This window comes from Erpetoichthys calabaricus, chromosome 2 (assembly GCF_900747795.2).
Source record: "Erpetoichthys calabaricus chromosome 2, fErpCal1.3, whole genome shotgun sequence".
In the NCBI taxonomy this organism is placed as follows: Eukaryota; Metazoa; Chordata; class Cladistia; order Polypteriformes; family Polypteridae; genus Erpetoichthys; species Erpetoichthys calabaricus.
Window position 1 is genome coordinate 268,096,529 of NC_041395.2, and position 24,035 is coordinate 268,120,563.

Genomic DNA, 24,035 nt, shown 5'->3' on the forward strand with positions numbered 1-24,035 from the left:
TGGAAATCAAGGTCCCAGAGTCTGGAGGAAGAGAGGAGAGGCACAGAATCCACGTTGTGTGAGGTCCAGTGTAAAGTTTCCACAGTCAGTGATGGTTTGGGGTGCCATGTCATCTGCTGGTGTTGGTCCATTGTGTTTTCTGAGGTCCAAGGTCAACGAAGCTGTCTACCAGGAAGTTTTAGAGCACTTCATGCTTCCTGCTGCTGACAAACTTTATGGAGATGCAGATTTCATTTTCCAACAGGACCTGGCACCTGTACACAGTGCCAAAGCTACCAGTACCTGGTTTAAGGACCATGGTATCCCTGTTCTTGATTGGCCAGCAAACTCGCCTGACCTTAACCCCATAGAAAATCTATGGGGTATTGTGAAGAGGAAGATGCAATATGCCAGACCCAACAATTCAGAAGAGCTGAAGGCCACTATCAGAGCAACATGGGCTCTCATAACACCTGAGCAGTGCCACAGACTGATCGACTCCATGCCACGCCGCATTGCTGCAGTAATCCAGGCCAAAGGAGCCCCAACTAAATATTGACTGCTGTACATGCTCATACTTTTCATGTTCATACCTTTCAGTTGGCCAACATTTCTAAAAATCCTTTTTTTGCATTGATCTTAATTGATATTCTAATTTTCCGAGATACTGAATTTGGGACTTTCATTAGTTGTCAGTTATAATCATCAACATTAAAAGAAATAAACATTTGAAATACATCAGTCTGTGTGTAATGAATGAATCTAATATACAAGTTTCACTTTTTGAATGGAATTACTGAAATAAATCAACTTTGTCATGATATTCTAATTTTATGACCAGCACCTGTATATTGTTTGTCTTAAAGCAGTTGAAGACCCCAGGAATCATCCATCCTTCCTTTTGCTGGACCGGTTTAAGCAAATTTAAAATACTTATGGACAGGAGCCTAGCCCAGCAAGGCAGCAATCAATCCAAGAAGGGAAACCATTTCTGTCATGGGGAAGACACACTTAGAATAGTACAGTTTCAAGTCAGCAGTCGACATAACCTGCCTGTCTTTCAGATGTGGAGAGAAAACCAAAGTAAGAGGAAAGAGAAGGCACAAAGATAAGTGAAGAATGTGCACATTCTGCACTGACGTGAACCCAGTTTGCTGGAACAGGAAGGCAGTAATACTAGCTATTGTAACTTTTAAAAATAATGCTGTAGGCAACTTACTTTAAGGCGTTCTCTGATAGAAGTAGACTGGATAACACAGTGCATCATTTAGTGGTAATCATTCGATTAGCATGTATACTGTACCATGATTTTAATGTGCTTTGAATGTGTTGATGTAAAAGTAGCAGAGCACGCTAGGTTTGCATATGCATGCAAAGGCTTATCCTAGAAATGTATAAGCAGCTTTACCTCTTTATAGAATCACAAAGGGAGCAGTGAGGCTGAACAATTGCTGACCAAACTGCAGCAAATACAAACATGAGAGAAGTAGCGGGTACAATCATTATCTGCTTTGTGCTGGCAGGGATGGCACAGCCATCAGTAGCTCAGGGGCTGTCAGCTTGCTCCTTACTGCCTGGGAAAACAATTTACGATTTCAACGTCCAGACTCTTCAAGGCGACAATATCACTTTAGAAAGTTTCAGAGGCAAAGTGGTGGTCATCAGCAATGTGGCGACATTCTGAGGGTACACGATCGACCAGGTGAGATCCTCTAGCTCTTATAAAGTAAACGGAATGACAGTAACGCTGTGATGGATCATGTTGTAGTTCCTCACAAAGCAGACTGATTTTAAAATAACAGGCTGCAGCGGTTAAATGATATGCACAATATGTTATTCATAAGTGGAGTATGCTAAACTAAAATTAGCATGTAAAAAGGAAACCGATCAACTGTAGATTCAACGCAACCTTTACAGGACTGGATTGGCTTAGTGTTTTGTGGGTACTCTGGCTTTCCTACTTCCCAAAGGCATGTATGTTAGGCTCATTAGCAATTCTAAAGTGGCTGAGTGAATGAGTGTGGAAGTGTGATAGATTGGCTTGCTTTTTTGACTTGTACCTGATGATACTGTTATTGCTACCAGCTCAGGTAAAGTGGCAACCATGATTTGCCTTTGCCCTTAATGCAGGCTGTCGAAGACAGTTTTCATGTTTAGGGAGAGACCTTACCTTGTACTCATTACTACTGCATTAGACTTAGAGACTGATGGATAAATTAGAAACATCCGTCCACCAATTTCCAGACCTGCTTAATCCAGTTTAGCACTGTGGGGTCTGGATCATCATACAGAAGCCTCAGCCACAAGACAGGAGCCGGCCGTGGAGAGGGCTGATAGTCCATCAGGGGTCACATTAATGCACCTGCCCACACTCACTCATATGGGTTTAAATTGCCACTTAGGCTAACACACTCCAGAACACGTTCAGTGTGCCCGCTGTAGCCCCATGAATTTATCTAAAGAGATTCAACAGATGCCTTACTGCCTAAGCAAAAACAACTGATTATGTTGTGGAAAAGGTGTATTTTAACATGGCTAAACCTTTAATATAGATATGTTTATTCATATTATGTTGCCCAGTCAAATGTGATTTTTAAGAGTTGCATTAAAAACAGAAAGTAATTATTTGTTTAGTAAAGTGCTTTGTGATAGTGAGATGTGCTGTGTACAATAAAAGCGGATTGAAATTTGTTACCACATGCCAGTTCTTTTTTCATTTTCTGCTGCTAGGATTATAATTTTCCTATTTTTCAGAATCATTTAAATATATTTTGTTTATACTGATTTGCTTAAGATTATTAGCATTTGTTGAAATTAATAATTTGCCTGAACTGGGTGTGTATTTTGCAGGTTGTACACTCTGCCTGAGTTTTTTTATTTTAACTTTCCTAACTGCCTGATCCTTTCATATTACAGAAAAATAGCACTTACTGTGGCTTGACGTTTAATGCTGGTTTATCTTTTTGAAACAACAATGGAGGCAGCATGTCAAACAAATAAAAATCTATGGCCCAGCATAACTAAGTTTCTTGCTTAGCTCGTCGGCTGTGTTCAAATGGCTTTGTTGAAAGGAAAAGTTCCAACATCTCAAAAGCTTGATGAATTCCAACAATACAATTCTCAAGAGTTGAAGCCGCTGTTATAGATGGGTTGCAAAAATTAGTCCACTAAACTGTACCGTGGCTTTATACCCCAATTCTTGTCCCTTGTTTTTTTCGGTGACTAAAAAATTCTACCAATTACTGGTTTTGTTTTATATGAAATCATCTTGTGATTGGCATTCATCTCTTTTTGCAGTTTGTTTCCAAATGTTTACACTTTAAAAAGGCATTTCAGCAAAAAAATGTGCTTCCTTAAATTATATAAAATCTAAATAGTTGAATGTATGTACAAATGCAATGTAATTCTCTGTAAATATGGCAAAAATAGAGCATATAAGTTGGCACAATCATTTGAAACATACGTGGTGGCTCTGAGGCTAAGGATCTGTGCTGGTATCCCGAAGGTTGCCGGTTCGAATCCCCGTCACTGCCAAAAGAGATCCTACTCTGCTGGGCCCTTGAGCGAGACCCTTAACCTGTAATTGCTCCAGGTGCGCTATACAATGGCTGACCCTGTGCTCTGACCCCAAGGGGTATGCGAAAACTAACAAATTCCTAATACAAGAAATTGTATAAGGCGAAATAAAGAACAAAAAAAAAAACTAAAATATTGTATGACAAAGAAGCAAACCCACCTCAGAAATGAGAGCTGCTCTCATTCAGTAGACCAATTAGTCACTTTGGCTCGATAGCTCACGATGTTTACTTTCTGTGCTCCCTGTAATTCTTCTCACAGTGCAGGCCCAAGTTTATGTCCAGAGAGCCCACCTTATGAAGGGAGCACAGCCCAATACCACATATATACACATACATCCATACATACATCACATTCTAAAACCCATTTAGTCCACTTCAAGATGACAAGAACCCAAGGTTATCCTGAGAACATCAGATAAAAGTCTGTAAACACCCTGTGCAGAAAGCTAGTCCATTGTACTTCTTTTGTTCTTTATTTCACCTTATACAATTTCTTGTATTAGGAATTTGTTAGTTTTCACATACCCCTTGGGGTCAGAGTGCAGGGTCAGCCATTGTACAGTGCCCCTGGAGCAATTGAAGGTTAAGAGCCTTGCTCAAGGGCCCAGCAGAGTAGGATCTCTTTTTAGCAGTGAGTGGGATTCAAAGCGGTGATCTTCGGGATACCAGCACAGAGCCACCACTACGCGCCCCTAAATGAGATATGTTGTTTCCGCCCTGTTACGAACCGGGGACCTTTCTCGTGTCAGGCAAACGTGATAACCACTACACAACGGAAACCTATAAAGTTAAGTCAAAAGTCACCAATCATCAGACAAAAACCAACACAGACAACAACCGGTCATGGGATTTGAACCGAGGACGCTGGATCTGTGAGATAAGAAGGGCAAAATGAGCTAGAGGAGAAACTGTGATACCCCTCAGGGTGTACAGTTTAGCCCCATCACTTGGTTATTCATAACAATAATGTGACTGCATGTGTTGCATTTGCACTCATAAATGGTCATCCCCATGGAGCAGTCTGTCCAGTTTTGTTCTGGATGAAAGCAGTTTTAATTAAATTCCTTCAGTTACGCTCCTCCCTGCTTCATTTCTGTTGAGTTGTATAGCGATCGCTTCTCCTTGCTCTTTCTCTCTCAGTTCCAACCAAACCAGTCCATTTCAGGTCCATTTTGACATCACCATGGAACACAATCCCTTTATTATGGGTGGCAGATAACATGCATTCTGCTTCCTCTGCATCAACGGAGTTGGAGAAAACCTGTTTAGGCAGGCGTTGTGGTGCAGTGGTTAAGGTGTTGGACTTCTAGTCCTGCAGTTGTGGGTTCAAATACCACCACTGTGTGACCCTGAGCGAGTCACTTCACCTGCCTGTGCCCAAATTGGAAAAACAAAAGAAATATAACCTGTTGTAAGTCACTTTGGATAAGAAGGTTGGCCAAATATGTAAATGAATACAGTATGTTACAATGTGAATAACACAATTCTTTTTGAAATATCCCACCGTTTTAACATATCTTTAGTAGATGATCAAATTACCTTACAGTACAGTATAGGTGTTAATTTATTTTCACACAATGCTTTATTATGTGGAGGGGTGGCTCAGATTGCAGAGTAGATCACAAAGTATTGTGACAAACAGACACACTCGATTTATAAAGAAAACACTTTTTCTTTTAATACTGATAGAGTTGTACATTCAAGTAACGCGATCGCTACAAAACGGCAATGTTCAAATTAAGCCTTTCTTTTCAGTCCTGATATCTCACACACAAAGCAGAATCGGTTACAGGTGGTAGGCAAACTCCAACCTCCCCTTTTAAAGTTTTATAAAACACTCCCATTGCCAAAAGCTACAAACCAACATTAAACCCAACTGTTTGAAACCCAACATGAAATAAATCTTAATTAACAGTTTCATTTTAGGTGCAGCGCCGCAGAGCCTCCTGGGACGTCAGTGCATTCCGCCGCTACAGTATAATGCAAGAATGCAATAAAGGACAAAACTGTTAACTATGACACTTGCAGAAAATGTGATATAGAAATAAATGATAAGTATAGTAAAAAATAAAAGTACATTAAGTAAACATCAGACTGACGTCTTTTCCACATATTTCATTAAAGAATATTTGGGCAACTGTGGTGGGTTGGCGCCCTACCCGGGGTTTGTTTCCTGCCTTGCGCACTGTGTTGGCTGGGATTGGCTCCAGCAGACCCCTGTTACCCTGTATTTAGGATATAGCGGGTTGGATAATGGATGGATGGATATTTGAGCAAATGTTCTTCAGTAATTGTTCAAGACTATGGTAGTGATGGCTGAATTGAGAAGTGGTCTGTCTATAACTAATGTAAAGCTTCTCCTCTCTGCATTGATAAAGCGTCGTACCGTATCTATGAGTTGTCTTTAGGAGTAGTGTGATGATGTGAATATAGAGCATGTCCATCCATCCATCCATCCATTTTCCAACACGCTGAATCCGAACACAGGGTCACGGGGGTCTGCTGGAGCCAATCCCAGCCAACACAGGGCACAAGGCAGGAACCAATCCCGGGCAGGGTGCCAACCCACTGCAGGACACACACACACACACACGCACACACACACCAAGCACACACTAGGGCCAATTTAGAATCGCCAATCCACCTAACCTGCATGTCTTTGGACTGTGGGAGGAAACCGGAGCGCCCGGAGGAAACCCACACAGACACGGGAAGAACATGCAAACTCCACGCAGGGAGGACCTGGGACGAGGACCTGGGATACGAACCCGACTCTCCTAACTGCGAGGCAGCAGCGCTACCACTGCGCCACTGTGCCGCCCCATAGAGCATGTCGTGTTCTTAAATTAAATTCTTCTGCTTTGGGCAGGGTGTCAAGGTTAGGTTATCATGGGTCTAGAGAGTAGGAATATGTTGTATGTTGATCTGTCACATGAAAGTAGGAATTTCACTGTACTTTGTACAGGTGACAATAAGACCCCTATAAACCTTTGTTTACATTTATTCTTGAATAAGCTGCCCCACTACATATCATCTGTGGTGGGCTGGCACCCTGCCCGGGGTTTGTTTCCTGCCTTGCACCCTGTGTTGGCTGGGATTGGCTCCAGCAGACCCCCGTGACCCTGTAGTTAGGATATAGTGGGTTGGATAATGAATGGATGGATGGACTACATATCATGCATCATAGCTGACCTTCAAGAGAAGATGCATACAGCAGTCTCAGTAAGTGACTATTGTGTTTATATTTGTAATTTGTGGTGAGGGAACAACTGGTTTCTCTGATTGAAAGACCGGATTTATTTACTGAAACATTCACAGGAATTGTAATGCATTTTATTGTTACATTTTAGATGCTCATATGATTAAAAGAAAATGTAGTTAAATTTACTTTCTACAGTGCACTTCCTAAATAGGGTTGGCATTATGTTTGCCTCCATGCTCAAAGGAATCTGACTTTAAATATGTCCCTCTTAGTATTGAAGCTTGCATATTTGTTTCCTGTAATATCACAAAAATGTGCAGGTTGAATTAATTGGTTCCTCTAAATTAGTCCGGTGTGAGGGAGTGAGTCCTGTGGTACCCTGTTCTTGCAGCTACCACGAACCTGTAATGTACAGCATATTGTAGAAGCCAGCAGACAGAAGCCCTTCAAGATCAGTCAGGGTCAGACACCTGCAGTGTTTACTCAGGGGGACAGCACTTACAGATGATTTGACAGCGGACTCCCTTGAAGCACCCCATCTTTTAAACAGTTTTTCCAAGACGCACTGTCCAGGTCAAGGGTTGGGCTCTCTATGGCACGAGTGCTAAAATAGTAATTCTATGATTATCTGGATGTGGGACAAACCAGAATTTCTAGTCAACGTAAGAAGCAGACTCGTGAAAAAAATAAACACTGGATGGACGCCAGAAGCTGGGTGGAGAAGGCAAAGTTACACAGCTGTAGGAAGTTAGGAGAGACTGCGGGCAGCTTAGCGGTACCTGGAGCTGAAGGAAGTATCAGGAGCCCCGAGGATTCAACTGGGACAGACAAGACCCTGACGCAGTTTATGAGGTGTGCTATGAAGTCCACCCCACATTCATCACTAGTGTGTGTGCAGAGGGAACAAGGGGCGAATTGTCCCATTGTTTAGGAGTGTGCTTACTTTTTCGGTGGATCTTCACGTAGCTCCTAATAGTGGGGAAGTTTGCATAAACAGGTTAGAGTTCAGCAATTTGCCTGTTCTGTTTTGTGAAGCAAAACAATAAATAAAGTGAGTGGTCTGAGGGCTTGAATTGTTCTTCCTGTGTGGTGACACTCTGTGTGTGTGTATGTGTGTCTTTGTCTCTGTTGTGCTCCTTACAACATTTAGAAAAGGGATTGGGTTTCAGATAACAGCAACTCGGTGTGCTTCAATGTCATTTTGCAAGGAATTGTACAGGGTGGTCCAGATCTAACTATGCAACATTTAATGCAATGCAATGCATTCATTTATATATTTAGATAAATGAACTTTCACAGAATTGTTCTTAAAATGCTTGTATGAAAAATTTTGGTAAATATATGCATTAATTGTTTTTCATCTTTTAAGCCATGAGGAATATTTTACAGGTCTGCATTTAAAAAGTTGTTTTTTTTTAATGTGCAGTACCACAAACTGAATGCACTTATGGATAAGTTTACTGGGGCCTCCTTCACGATCCTTGGCTTCCCATGCAACCAATTTGGCCTTCAAGAACCTGGTAAGAGTCACATTTCTGGTTATATCAATGATACCACATGGGTATTAAGAAAATGCACCAAGTAGATATTCTACACTTCTATATTTCTTATTTCTGTTGCACTCATGTAATGTACTTTGTTGGGAATCGTCCACTTATTCATCCATCCATCTGTTTAGCCAGTTATTTAATCTGGTTTTAGGATCGCAGGACATCTTATTGTAGTAACATCAGGTGCAAGGCAAGAACCAGCCCAGGACAGGACATTGGTATCACTCATGCCACCATTCGCAATGGACCCTTTCAGAGGCAGACAGTAACCTAATAGCCATGACTTTTGGGAATTTGGGATACAAACCTACACAGACAGCAACCAGGCTGGAATTTGAACCCAGGCTTCTGAAACTGTTAGGCAGCTGTGCTGAACTCTCTAGCACTGTGCAGTCTATAATCAACTATATCAGTCTCACGTCAGGAATATTTTAGTAATAACTATTCAAAAATACATCCTCTGCAGTGGGCTGGTGCCCTGCCCAGGGTTTGTTTCCTGCCTTGCACCCTGTGCTGGCTGGGATTGGCTCCAGCAGACCCCTGTGACCCTGTAGTTAGGACATAGCGGGTTGGATAATGGATGGATGGATGGATGGAAAAATACATCCTAACAAATTTTTCAGTATTACCCATCAAGGATTTCTGCATGCTAAAACAGTGATTAGTAAGACTCCCCAACAGCTCCAATTACCGGAGTCCAAATCCTTGCCTGTTTGCCTGGATGTTCTCTAATCACTCTGATTTTCTTTTGCGTGTGTATTTTAACCAATAGAAGACTTTAGATTGGTCAGTAGGCATGAATGTGTCTTGCAGTGGGGTTGGCATCCTGTCCAGGGTTGGTCTTGCCAATCGCCTCATGGCTAGAAGGATAGAATGTACAGTAACTAGAAGATGCCTGTACCTGGCGATGTTAGCAGAAATAGACTCGATTTTGTTGTCATGAACACAGCACACTTGCATCTTTATTGTTCCCGCTCATTCATGCACTACCAATTCTGTATGTTTCTGTTTTGTAATTTTTTATATTTTTCGTTTTTTTTCCCCACAGAGGAAAACTATGAAACTTTAAATGTTCTGAAGTATGTACGACCCGGTGGTGGATTTATCCCTCGATTCCAGGTTTTTGGTAAACTTGAAGTCAATGGAGCAGATGAGCACCCACTCTTCACCTTTTTAAAAGTAAGTTGTTACTTTATAAATTTTTAAGGCACATGAAAATTCCAATTTCAATTTGAAATTAAAATATTGGTTTAAAAGAAAGCGGCAGAGTGGCTAGTACAAGTATTACTGCCTCATAGCTAGAGAGTCCTTGATTCAAATTCAAGCCTGGTCACTCTCTGTGGGCCCTCATGGTGTTCATGTAAGCATCCTGCCACATCCCAAAAAAGTGCCTGTTAGGGTAATGAGTGACTCTGGACTGGATTCCTGCCTTGTACCAGTGCTGCCAGAATAGGCTCCGGCACCCACACCCACAACTTTGTGTTCAGGAAATGAATAAATTCATTCATTAAAAAGAAACCTGAAGCTGTGTTTTGGATGACTGGTAAAGTGTCCTCATGCCACAGCCCTCAGAAGAATTCTAGATAGCAGTGAAAAGACCAACTTTAACTTGATTCTGATGTTGCAAGAGTTATGTTGTCTTGCTATTAGCACATTTATGAATTAATGTTAATTATTATCATTTTTGGAAGTCATGTCAATAAAATGAGAGTTTTTTTCATTAACCCATTTGAACATTTCATTAACCTGTTATAACATTAACCCACTTTTTTAATGTGTTATTTACCAGTCTTTTAGAAATAACTCTGTCACCAAACTCAGGACATGTCTTAGGTAACACTACAGTTTAGGTACTGCAAAAGTGCAACTATTACTCACTTACTCTTATAGAACAAGGCCTTAACAAAGGCTTTTTTTGGTCTTTATAACACTTATAAAAGATCAGTAGATAGTATACCACACTGCACAGAGATGAATAACCTGTCATGGTGGTAAAATGACTTGTTAATATGAAGGACTCATAGGTCTTATACTAAATCTACTCTCTCTCTCTCTATTTTGTATATAAATATATATATCTATATATCTATATATATATATATATATATATATATATATATATATATATATATATTATATACTGTGTTTTGGGTCATTGTCTTGTTGGAATATCCAACCCCTGCGTAACTTCAGGATAACGTTCAAGCATCAGTCACAAAGTTGAAGAATTTGTTGATATTGGGTTGACTTTATCTGACCCTTGACTTTAACAAGGGCCCCAGTCCCTGAACTAGCCACACAGCCCCACAGCATGATGGAACCTCCACCAAATTTGACAGTAGGTAGCAGGTGTTTTTCTTGGAATGCGCTGCTCTTCTTCCACCATGCAAAGCACTTTTTGTTATGACCAAATAACTCAGTTTTTGTCTATCAGTCCAAAGCACTTTGTTCCAAAATGAATCTGGCTTGTCTAAATGAGCATTTGCATACAACAAGCAACTGTTTGTGGTGTGAGCACAGAAAGGGCTTCTTTCTCATCACCTTGCCATACTGATGTTCTTTGTGCAAATTGTGCTGAATTATAGAACGATCTACAGATGCACCATCTACAGCAAGATGTTCTTGCAGGTCTTTGGTTACAGACAATCCACAGATCACCTCCATTCTCACATTCCTGCACATGTGCCACTCCTGTATTTTTCTTGGCCTGCCAGACCTGCTGGGTTTAACAGCAAATGTGTCTGTGGCCTTCCATTTCCTGATTATATTCCTTACAGTTGAAACTGACAGTTTTGTAGCCTTCCCCTAAACCATGATACTGAACAATCTTTGTTTTCAGATCTTTTGAGAGCTGCTTTGCGGATCCCATGCTGTCACTCTTCAGAGGAGAGTCAAAAGGAAGCACAACATGCAACTGACCACCTTAAATACCTTTTCTCATGATTAGACACACCTGTCTATGAAGTTCAAGGCTTAACGAGCTAATCCAACCAAGTTGGTGTTGCAAGTAATCAGTATTGAGCAGTTACATGCATTCAAATCAGCAAAATTACAAGGGTACCCAAAATTTTTGCACAGCCAGTTTTTCACATTTGATTTAATTTCATACAACAAAATACTGCTTCACTAAAAATCTTTGTTTGGAAAACACCTCAGTGCTCAGATGTTCCTACAAAATGAAAGACATACCGCTGTTATCTTTTTAGTTGAAAGTAAATTATTATGCAGGCTATGTTATTATATATATATATATATATATATATATATATATATATATACACACACATATAAAGCTGACATTGACATTTTTGTGCAACGATTTTGTGTGATGATTTTATGTCACGTTTTTTTGCCAAGTTTTAAATCAGGCTTATTTTAAAACCTACATATATATGTTTGGTATCATTCTTTTCAGAATTTATCGAACTTTAATGTGATATTGTTAGATTTTCAGATTTTTATTCTGTTTTTAAATTATAAACTAAAAAATATCAAGAACTCCCGTACTGCAAGACAAGAGTTTGTGCCGAAAGATTTAGCCACGCCTGGGGCCGGAAATAAAAGACAAAGAGTGGGCCAGCTGCTGTAGAGGCTTTTAAATGTTTGAAGTGCCACGCAAGATGCAGTTCATGTGGCACGGCAGCAGCAAGCCAGCAACTGATCGAGCAAAGAAGAGGTTAAAAAAAAAAAAAAAGTTTCCCATTGATTCACCGTTTAAGAGGGGGTTTCGGAGGAGCGCCCGTGTCCCCGTGGGGTGCGTTCAGCCCCCCCCTTCACAACACATGCGGCAGAGACGTGAAGTGACTGGTGTGTAGCGCAGGCGGGGGGTAACCCCCTAGTATGTAATATTAAGAAAAATGTGTGTTAGCCACCTCAGACCACTCCAAAGTGAAGCTTTGTTAGTAGGTCATTGGACAGCTGAATAAGCACTTTACTGATGCTTTGTAAGTATAACAACCAGAGCAGTGAACAAGTGACTCATGAATGATAAAGGGTTTTTAAAATCAGTGCAGAAAAACAATTGACTGGTTTAGAAGGGGGCAGGTCTTTAGTGTTGGGTAAAGTCCCTACTTGGTTATTCTTTGGGAAGTTCTCAGAAGGCATTGAAGTCAAGGAGCTATTCCTGTCAGATGGCAGCTGTGTGAAGATTATATTGACCTAATATTGTGTAGTCAAAAACAAGCAGAGGTGGTCAGCCATGAAAGGTGACAGAAGTCATACAGGGATTTGCTGTTCTGGAGGTGTGCCATTCAGAAATGTTGTATGACTTGCACACCATATTTATGTGTCCATTGAATTGTCATCAGTCTTAAAGAGAAGTGGTATTTATTACTGAAAATGGCTCCATCCCTGTTTAGGCAACTTGAGCCTAATATTAGTATAAACATAGCTGGAAACAGTGAAGTGGTATTGATAGATATCATAAAGGACACTGTAAATGGAGTTCCATCTCCATGAGCCAACAATAGTTTAAATGTCCCAACAGCCTGTTCTACAATGTGCAGGTCCTCTTGTGGTGTTATTTCTTTTGATTTTCAAAGTCCTACCTGACCAATGTGAGAGCAGTTTTGCAACTATTGCAGTCCACATTACCACACTGTTCCATACTGTACATATGGCTATTATGTACAAGCAACTGGCAACTCAACTTATTTCAAACTGAGCTGCCCATGTATCTGACAAAGAGGTCAGGGGTATTTTTAATGTGATGCAGCATCTTGAAGTTATCACGATCGGACCGTTTTGTCTTTTCATCGCAAAACTGATGCCCTCTAGGGACAGTGGCTAGCATAATAGACACCTTAATTTAACCATGATAGTTGTTTTATGGAAGCTGGGGTACTGATTCTGGGTGCCAACATTTTCCGTTTTTTCCTCACAGAATACATCTCGAGTCAAAAGATGTGCTTAAAAGCTTAATGTTAATGTAGCTCAAAATGGCAGAAGTGGGCACATTAAATTTGTTCTTCCTGTTTTATGAAAGGCGGCACGGTGGTGCAGTGGGTAGTGCTGCTGCCTCGCAGTTGGGAGATCTGGGGACCTGGGTTCGCTTCCCGGGTCCTCCCTGCGTGGAGTTTGCATGTTCTCCCCGTGTCTGCGTGGGTTTCCTCCGGGCGCTCCGGTTTCCTCCCACAGTCCAAAGACATGCTGGTTAGGTGGATTGGCAATTCTAAATTGGCTCTAGTGTGTGCTTGGTGTGTGGGTGTGTTTGTGTGTGTCCTGCCCTGCCCGGGATTGGTTCCTGCCTTGTGCCCTGTGTTAGCTGGGATTGGCTCCAGGTGACCCTGTGTTCGGATTCAGTGGGTTGGAAAATGGATGGATGGATGTTTTATGAAAATATATTTCAACAGTGAAGATCTCCTCCTCATTTTCACGTCTTAAATGTTGAAGCCTATTTCTGCTGAATAAAATGACATAAAAGTGGTACTGCTTCTGCTCCTTCTTAAGATGCATCTTTCTGAGAATATCTGTATTTTTTCATTTAAGCTATTTAAACCAACCTCAAGCTATATGCCTTTGTTATGTTTTTTTGTAGGAGTCCTGTTCATTTGTGAACCCATTTATTGGAGATCCAAAGAGGCTATACTGGTCACCTATGAAAGTCAGTGACATTCGTTGGAACTTTGAAAAATTCCTAATCCTGCCCAATGGTGTTCCATTTAAGCGGTAATCTTTATATATAATACGCTACCGTGGCTGTTTGTTTGTCTGTCTGGGATTTTAAATCACCTGTACCTCACAAACCGTTTGAACTGTTAACTTGAAATTTGGTACACATATACTACCTGACGTCTACTATCCGCTTTTGAGGTGATGATTGACCTCCAAGGTTATTCCTCTTTTTATTTTATTGTAGAATCAACTCTCGGCAGCGGCCGTGCAGCACATGTGTATGGACCCCATTCTCATTCCCTACCACCTTCGCCATCACTTCCCCTATCTCTTCATACTAGTAACCCTGCGATTCTCGAAAGAATCGCAAATCCAAAACTGGCAAGCAGTTTCTGTTCCGTCCGATATTTGGAGGGATGAAATATCATGGAGGGTGGGTCTGCCCTGGGAAATTTTTTTATTTAATTAAATAAACATATTTGTACTAAAGCGGTTTCTTTTTGGAGCTGTGACTCATCTGGTTCTGGTGTTTCAGAGGCGCGTTGTAGCCGCCTTCGTTTATTGTTTTTATCCATGCAGTCTCTTTTTTGTTTTTCTATGGCTGTGTCGTCAGCGAGAAGTCGTTTGCTGACGGCGGCAGATTCGCGTGCAGAAGTGACCATGGCGGCGGATCCAGGCATGGAGGGCTACATTACTAAATGACGGTGGTATATGCGGTGGTGTGGGCGGTCGCGTTCGGGCGGCTGTACATCCTGGCCTGCACACTTTACCTCAGGTTTAGTTCACAGGTCAGGCTCGTTTTTGTATTTCTAATTGTTGAGCGGTTTCTTTTTGGAGCCTTGACTCCTTTGCCTGTGCCGTTTCAGAAGCGCGTTGTGTGCGCCTTCATTCATCGTTTTTATCCATACGGGCTCGTTTTTGTATTTCCGTTAGTTGACTTACTTTTAATACTGAATTACCATTATGTGATTCAAATATGCCACACTGACTGCTGGCACAGTGGATTAGAGCAAGTTTAGTTTACAGGTTGTGTTGTTTGGGCGCCACGTACTGACTCTGGGAAGTACGGGCTCGGTTTTGTATTACTAATCGTTAAGCTCTTTCCATTTGGAGCCGTGACTCCTTTGCCTCTGCTGTGTCAGAAGCGCATTGTGGGCGCCTTCGTTCATCGTGTTTATCCATACGGGCTCGTTTTGTAATTCCGTTAGTTGAGCTCGTTCATTGTGGAGCCGTGACGTCTTTGCTTCCGGCGTTTCTGAAGCGCGTTGTAGGAGCCTCCGTGTATTGTTTTTATCCATGCGGTCTCGTCTTTGTTGTTCTGTGGCTGTGTCGTTAGGTAGAAGTCGTTTACTGTTAGGAATCATAATCCAGCTTACTTTTAATACTGAATTACTGTTATGTGATTCAAATATGCCACACTGACTGCTGGCACAGTGGATTAGAGCAAGTTTAGTTCACAGGTTGTGTTGTTTGGGCGCCACCTACTGACTCTGGGAAGCCGCTGGGTTTGACTCTGGGGAGCTGAGGTACTGTGCGCCTCGGTGTGTCCGTCGTCCGTGCATAAATTAAACTGTCGTTTAGTAATATAGATCTTAAATCATTGTTGAGGCAGATTGAAGACTTAATTGCCAGCTTAAGTGAAAAATTAAAGAAAATGCACTAAGTAATTGCAACACAAACACTGACTTAATCAGTTTTAATGCGAAAAGATACCAGTGAAAGAAGAGAAGAAGCAGGCCGCTAGGGTGGAGAAAAGAAGAGCTGCTCAAGAAGCAGCAAGTGCATCAACCTCTGAGCAAACAAATGCTAAACATACAGAGAAAGAGAATGAAAACTAGGAATGCTCAAGTCAAGTGTATTTCACTGCACGTTATCGTGCAGTACGCCGTTACTGGTTTACTTTATATTGAGGCAACAAGGCTACAAAACATATTTTATAGCTCCTCAAGGAAATGTTTTCATGGTTATTCAGCTTAAATAGATAAATTCAGAGCTAGAGGTGCACTACAGTGATCTACCAAATTGACTTTAAAAACCTACTTTTGAGAAAGAAATGACAACATATGACTCTGTATGCAGTTAGTAAACTAAACACAGGCAAGACGTGCAATTAAAACTTTCAGTCAAGGGTTTATTTCAAACTTAAAACAGATTGATTCGTGTTGAGTTGGGTTTGTCTCATTCTTCACCAAATCCTGAATGGCACAATTTTTTTCCAGATTTCAGATTATACTTTGGTTTTCAAATTGAACATTTTGTCAAACAAGGCTGGACTGTGGAAGTGAGCTAGGAACTGCCAAAATTCCAGCATTATTCATCCAATTACAACAACAGATTTTCCTACAACAGCGTACAAAATAAAAACGAGAACTGAATTTGTGCTGGGCATACTTTGACCACAAACCTTTACAGCGACTTAAGCTCAACAGTTTAGCGCCTATTAATTTGCACCCATCAGCTACTGCCTCAGGCTTAAGGCACCAACTAGCAAAGCAGCTATTCATAGGTTCTTTTGATTTTCTTTTGGAGAAAGAAGCTAACCAAACACCAGCACCTTCTTTAAAAGGGGCTTCGCTACAATGTGTCATTTGTGAAGAAGTGCAGCATGCTAAGGTAAAAGTAAATGGGATCAAAATCATTTGAATTATTATCAAACCACTATTATAGCTAGCACAAAAACAACTTCACTCAAACTCCGACAATAGATAGCTAGATGTGATCATCTGATAAAATTGTCGTGTTTACTTAAAAATGTATATAATTGTTGATAAAAGGTAGTTTTAATTGTTCATGTTACTGTCTGTACAATTTTGCTTTACCATAGTCTAGTGTTCTGTGATGTTTGGAACCGTGTCTACTTTCACCTAGAATATAATTTAAATTTTAGAAGGAATACATTAAGAATTCTTCTGCACCTCTTCAGGAACACCACTGATCTCCAAAAAGAGCTTTTATGAAAATACTCAAAACTCTCAGAATCTGAAAAACTACTGTTCAACTTGCAATGCTAAAAGGCTTCAGCGTTTACATACACTTTCAGTTGATGTCCCATACACTCAACGGGAAAGGACAGAGTAAACAAAGTATGGCATGTGACCTACAGAACTTTTCAGAACCTGGCATCCCAAATTAACTGGACCTGGGAATAACAAAACATTTGTGAAATTCTCTTACACTACTTTGAACCTTATTATTGTTTTGACTATCTGTTGTTAAAAAAAAAAAAATTAGGTACACAAAAGCATGGAGGAGTCTCTGGGAAAGTTGGAAGTTGCACTTGGAATGTACCTATATAGAAATCTCAACACTTAACATTTGTTAAATTTGATTTTAAATTTGAAATAGTTTACATTAGGACATTTTCCCTTGAGCACAATATTACCTCAAATGTTATATTAAAATGTTAATAATTAGAATTAATTACATTTATATAGTGATTTTATACCTTCTCAAAGCAATTTACATAGCTACCACTTCAACCATCACCATTATGCAGCATTCCACTAGAAGATGATGCAACTGCAGCTATTTTGCACCAGTATTCTCACCACACATTAGCTATTAGGTGGTGAACCTTCACTCTCTTCATGATGAACCTAAATTTACTCTACTGCAACATTTTACCCCAACAACTTACACAGAATCTGTTAGTGTAGGAAGTTAGTGAAGACCTTCTTTAATTCATCATCCTACAGTACAGCAGGAACATTCAAAAAAAGCTTCAGAAGGAAGACAAAACCATTCTAAGCCATTCAGATAAATAATTAAAGAGACGTACATGTCTGGTGTAGGGTTCAATTGCAAAAGCATGGAACAACCCAATTATAAAGAAGTGGGTGGGGATCATTGTCTACCTTTGTTCATTCTTTGAAGTTTAGTGGCAGGACAAGTTCACTTTTTTGTGGAAGACCAAATGAGTAGTTACACAATTCAGTCCGTGCAATTAAAGACAGACAATTTCAAAAGAAAATCTGCAAGGGACTTCAGAAGGTCCTTATGAGAGAGTGCCAGAAGAAAGAAGAAGCTCTTGCTAAGAAAACAAATTGTTCTTGCAGAGTGTTAACTAGAGAATATAGCAGATACAGAGCAGAAACTGTTCTGAAGAGAGAGATTAGGAAACATTTGAAGTGAATGTCAAATACATTAACTACAACCCAACAGCACGTGTAGCTCAAATCAAACAGCACCCCATTTCAACTGTAAAGTGAGGTGATAGAAGCAGAATGCAACATGACCAAGAAAGAATACTAACCTAGTTCTATAAATGGATAAACTGATGTGCATTCCCGGTATGTCATTGATCCCCCTGACAGTGATCACAAATAACAGTTGTAAATGAATGCAATTAATGCTAAAGATTTATATTCTTTTATATTTATATTGCTCTTAATCCTTACTTTTTACAATGTGGTTTCTGTTTGTGAAGTAGGAAATACTTGTTATAAGCACATCACCTTCTTAAAGGTTTAGGTGTACCTCTCATTGCCAGTGAGTGGTTTTGTTCATCAGTGTGCAGTTTCCTCCAGTATTATGATGATTGTTTGCATTAAGCAAATTGATTTTAAATATTTTTTTAGCAACAAAGAAGTTTTAGAGGTAGTTCAAGAAATGTAGTCAAAAAGCACAGTGGGATCATTTATCACAATTTCTAAAACACTAAGCCCAAATCTGAAGTCCAATACAGGAAAAATAAAGACTGCTGTCCCTATGTGCCTTATTGATCAGGTCTGCTCAAGTGGCTTGCCCAATAGTCCTCCTCTAAAATATCACTACGTACTCTATCTTTCACCTCCCCCATTTCTCTCGCACTACCCTGACCCCTGTTCTTTTGACCAATGTATCTTTGACTCAAACACTATTGCTAACTTGAAACTGCTTTCAATCCAACCGTCTCTGAAGGGGACAGTTCCAGCCAGGCCTTTATAACCATTTTTGAATTTAGGAGTGGCCCCGCCCCAGTCCCTTTAATAAACCATAAATGGCTCTTCAAGGCAGCAACTCATGACCACACTGTTACCTCCGTTTCTCTCGAGTTGTTGATAGGTTTTCTGGCCAACTGCTAGGCCTCCATATTGCCTCTTTCTTTTTGACTTGAAGCACAACTCACCCTTATCCTGCATTGGTGTCCCTGCCTATTACCCTGCCAGGGCACCATGCCTGATATGGTTTACCATTTGTTCCACAGTGGCATATACAGGGTCTCTCCTTTTGTGGTACTGTGTCTCCTGGAGGTTTATTGTTGGGGTTTCCCCTTTCTTTGTGCTACCCTGCATCCTTCCATTACATATGCAACAATCAGAAAATCATGACAAAAAAAATCACAACTTTACACCTAAATTGTTACTTTAATTCAATTTTGTGTTTTACTTTTTCAGATACGACTTGAATGACCCCATTGAAATGCTAGAAAATGATATCTCAACACTGCTGGAAACAGTAGATGTACATGATTATTGAATGGCTCATTACCTTTCACACTAAAATGCCAACTGCTTAGCAAGAGAATTGATGAAGAACATTCAGTAAAGGCTGGAAAGCAGCTGAAAAGGTTTCTGATTATGGTGGTGGGAATACTCTGTTTCTTAGTGCATTCCAACAGAGTAATCTATCCATTGCTCTCTATTAAGCAGCTGGCAGACCTTGTGTCACTCTATTGTCTTCTTCTCTTGTTTAATAAAGCATTCCAAAAATCTAACATGTGCCTCTGCTGGTTTGATTTTAAGAAGAAGACATTATTCTTCAGTCTACTCCAATCTTTGTTAATTTGTGCAGACACAATATTCAAGTGTAAAATTTTAGGTGTGTCAGTGGATCAGCACGGACCATTGCCATCTCAGAACCTTGAACTACATTTTAAAATTCCCAGTTGTGTCCTCCTTTGTGTGGAGTTCTCCATTAAACATGGATTTCTTACTTTAAAATTTATTTAAGCTTGCATCACACTACATGTGTTTTTCAAGAATATTTAAACTTCACTTACACTATTTTTAAAGAAAGCTGATGTCTTTAAACAGCAAAAAAACAAAAATGTCATTCAACATCAATTCATGTGGTTTTTGAACTATAACAGTAAACACCTGCTAAACAAATATATTTAAATATTAACAAACATGAGTTGGAACAATTACATACTGACTTGATTTGAAGTTTTATTTATAATTTGTATTTTACAATGATCCTTTTACAAAGGGGTGCTTAATTAATAACTCCATTATAAAAACCACTGCACAGTACAAAAAAAATAAAATAAAATAAATTGAGAAGCATGAAAGAGAAAGGAAAAGTCAAAAACACCCATTATTGAATAAGTAGCATAAAAAAACTAAAATAAAACTGAAAGAAAATCTCTAGACATTTAAAGTTTCAGCAAAAGGTACTCCAAATTCTAGTGGCAACCATCACTGCAATCTTCTTCCTATCCAACTCAAAGTTACCTTTACCTCTCCATATGCAAAAAAATAAAACAAAAAAAAAGAATAAAAAAAAAAATACAACTTACAGCTTCTTCCTGGAGCAGCAAGTTTTCAGAGGTAAATGGTTTGCTTGCTAAATAATTTAAGTTGCAGAAATCTACGGGGCAAGTAGAAAAACTGAAACTTGCTGTAAGTTATTGCTGAAGATGATACTGTATAACACATTGTACATATTTTAATAAAGACAGGATTTGCTTATAATTCTGAAGCCTTTTTTTTTTTTTGTTATACATTAGTTTTTTTTCCCCCCAAAAATGCTTAAATGTTGACAGGCCTTACAATTCATATTTAAATTGTTTTAGGTACTTTTTTTTTTATTTCTTCCTAGTATCCTGTGGAGGGATTTTAGTCATGCCCACCTGGCCTAAGTACCCTGTAGCCCCCTTTGATATTAGAAACGATAAGACCTGTAGAACTATATACTCTATAATGCTTCATCATATGTACACCTTACTGACTATACAGTGTCTAAGCGAAGCTGGTAGTCATTTGGCCTTGGAGCCCCTAGAGATTTTTTTTTCCTCTTCTCTTCTCCCTGGTCAACTCACCATAGCATAAATTTGTCAAAACTGACACAATTTTCCTCCCATTATAACCACAAGACTCCCCAAAATGCCTAAATTGTGTAATCATTTAAGTATTTTTGCTTTTACTTTTCAAATTGTAAATTCTCTTTTACTGTTCCTATAAAATGTGCTATACAAATAAATGTGGTTATTTGGAACTGCTGCTAAGAGGCCTGATTTGCCTAACATGAAAACACACAAAAGTGTGCAGTCTCTATGATTAACATTACATATGATCAACAACCACTAATTCTCTAAGTAATTGCATTTATATATGGATTTCAGCTTTTGCATTCAATATTGCTATGTTCACTTGCAACATAAAATAATTTCAGTAAGCATACATTTTCACATGAATACTTTAAAGGATGATAAAGATTGGCCAAAATAAAATTCTGCCACCACACATTTTAAAAGTTTTGAAACATGTGCTATACAGCAATGAACTTCAAATCATAATGACCCCACTTGAAAATTAAAACAATTATGTGGTTGAACGCTCCATTGCCAACATTTTAAATCAGCAACAGACAACAGAATTGTTTAACAAATGTTACACCTTAGATAATATAAAAAAAGTTTCCAGATTCTAATACTTCATCACTTTACTTACTCGATTTATTTGAACAGGTTTAAAGTGTTGTTCTCAATTAATCGAATTTTGTTTTATCCCCCCCATATAAACGAGCATGAAAGAATACAGCAGGAGAAAGTTGAACAGAATGTCTGCTGATCAACAAATGGTACAAGAAGGCATATGAAACAGCTTATTTTATTAAAAAATGGTGTCCATCAGTTATGTCAAATACAGGCCAACCAAACAGGAAACTGACCTTGACATTCTCACATGTATCTAGTTAGTAGACTTTTTATGGGAAACAGTGCCATCAGGAATATTATCAGCCTCACAGAACAGTGAAATTAATTAACATGATACTAGATCACTACCAGTGGTAAGGTAGTCTGTTTAAGGCTAGTATGTTACCACTGTATACAGAAACAATTAATGATTTCATATTCTAAAAGTGATGCAAAATTCCTTAAACAACATGCAATACATCTCCACCTTAATGGACTATTTGTGAACATATTCCAAACACTGCTGCAATAAAAATATGCAGTCCTACATTTAATAACACTCAGATAAATACATTTGAAAACTTTAACTTTCAGTTAAGGACTGCAAACTGTTCTTAAAAGCATCCATCAATTTTAAATCATTTTCTTAAGACAGCATTACAATTCTCAAACTCTTAAAAATCATTTGCATAATGTAACATCATTTAAGCAGCTGAGAAAAAAATATGCATTATTAATTCTAAATTTAAAACAATAAAATTTGAAGCATTTGCTTGGAAATTCAAAACATAACGAACGGATGGCCATATTTAAATATTTCTCTCTGCATCCTAAACAATATGATCTTTATAGACATATAATGATTTAACAAGACTAGTCCTTTAATCCAATAACCTATTTTTGGTTAAAACAGAGATGACTAAATCCAGACTTTAAAGATCACAGTGCCTGCTGGTTTTCATTGCAACTAATCTCTACATCTACTAGTTCATCGCCACTAATATGGAGGCTTTGGAAGTTTCCTTTGACACGTGAGTGCAAAGCATAGATGTAAACACTATTTCATCTTTCCCCACTCTTCTTTTTATTTACTAATTACACTTCTAAATAATGCTGACACTTTGTAATTAAAAGACAAGAATACTTAGGGCAAATATACACTGTTCCTGAGAAGAATACATTGCTATTCATAAATATGTGTCTGCATTCAAGGAGGATTGGCTATGGAAGTATCCAAAATGGTCAACAGCTTAAAAATGAAGAAAAATCCTGACGAGATACTGGTACAGCCCTAAATGTTCATGATCTTTAAATGTACACACGCAATTTGTTACAACAGCCAAGTAAATATGTAGTAAATAAGTAGTAAGTGTTAGAGCAGTGCATACAAAATGAGCAAGGTTACTAATCAAAGATAAGGGTCTATGTAATGCAAGATTAGAGACTGATTTGGGGAATACATTAACAGACACTGTAGCTCCACTTAGATTTAGATCTTTCACTTGTGGATCTACTACAGTATTATTGTATAATATATACATTTCTAAACAGTTAACCTTGTCAGTAGCACAACAGAAACAGAAATTTAGGGCTTAGGGTTTCTCCAACAACAGCTATTCAATGTGGAAAAAAATCATCACAAACACATTTAAAGTTAAAAAATGTTTTTTTGTTTTTGTAATCACCAATATAACAAATCATACTTAAAAAGACACTAGTATATAACAATGGGAAAGAATCCAAAAGGCAGAAAAAAAGCCATAGGCACAAGTTCATAAAGAAAAAAAAATTCTGTCATAGTTTCATGGGATCAGATCCTTTTCATTATTTAAATTTTCTTTATTACATGCAAAAAATTGAAGAAAAAAAAAAAAATCAAATTTGTCCACCAAGTCTGCTCAGAGGTCTGAGAGATACAATAATTAGTAACTTCCCCAGATGTATATTACTTGAGCAAATTCAATGCCGACATGTTGAACATTGTCATCTGTAATGTTCCAAGTGATATAAATACAATAATACATTGTAGCAGTTAATGGATGAAAAGTGTCAAAGTGGAAGGGATGTCCAGGTGCTACCATGAAGAATAATTTTTAAGTTCACATATACACGCACACAGGCTCTCACACCAGTTTTGACCATTAGTCTTGTTTGTATTTCCACTTCATGTAAATGACTGAAAAAAAAAAAAAAAAAACCAACAAAAAAACAGCAGCTACTAGCTCAAATCTTGGTCATATCTTCCTTTGACCATCACATTTAATAATGGCCCAACCTGTGGAAAATAGTAAGATGGAAGTGGTTAAAAAACATTTGCTTCAAAAAAGAAACACCAAAAAAGTTATTACTGTTCAGATTCTTAATAGTTCTAAGAAGTTTTAAACTTGACAATTAGCACACTTTCTCTAGTTTACACTTTAATACATTTCCTTACTGCTCATATCACAGAGAACACTGATATAAAAAAAGAGAGATGAAGAACAATGGGAAAGTTG

General features: G+C 38.8%; 2 protein-coding genes across 2 annotated transcripts in view; one reads left to right on the top strand and one right to left on the bottom strand.

Annotated features, from left to right (window-relative positions):
* The first annotated feature begins 1,373 nt into the window (after positions 1-1,373).
* Positions 1,374-19,617, top strand: gpx9 (glutathione peroxidase 9). Its single transcript, XM_028795501.2, has 5 exons — positions 1,374-1,681; positions 8,186-8,279; positions 9,358-9,488; positions 13,846-13,976; positions 19,298-19,617. Exons 1-5 carry the CDS (start codon positions 1,457-1,459, stop codon positions 19,377-19,379), a joined length of 663 nt encoding a protein of 220 aa, XP_028651334.2. The 5' UTR covers positions 1,374-1,456; the 3' UTR covers positions 19,380-19,617.
* Positions 19,618-21,705: 2,088 nt separating this feature from the next.
* The window catches only part of hif1an (hypoxia inducible factor 1 subunit alpha inhibitor), a 35,728-nt gene continuing 33,398 nt past the window's right edge, over positions 21,706-24,035 (bottom strand). The window contains exon 8 of the mRNA XM_028795494.2: positions 21,706-23,815. Within this exon, the coding sequence (XP_028651327.1) occupies positions 23,759-23,815 (57 nt within the window). The 3' untranslated portion in view covers positions 21,706-23,758. The remainder of the gene's footprint in view (positions 23,816-24,035) is intronic.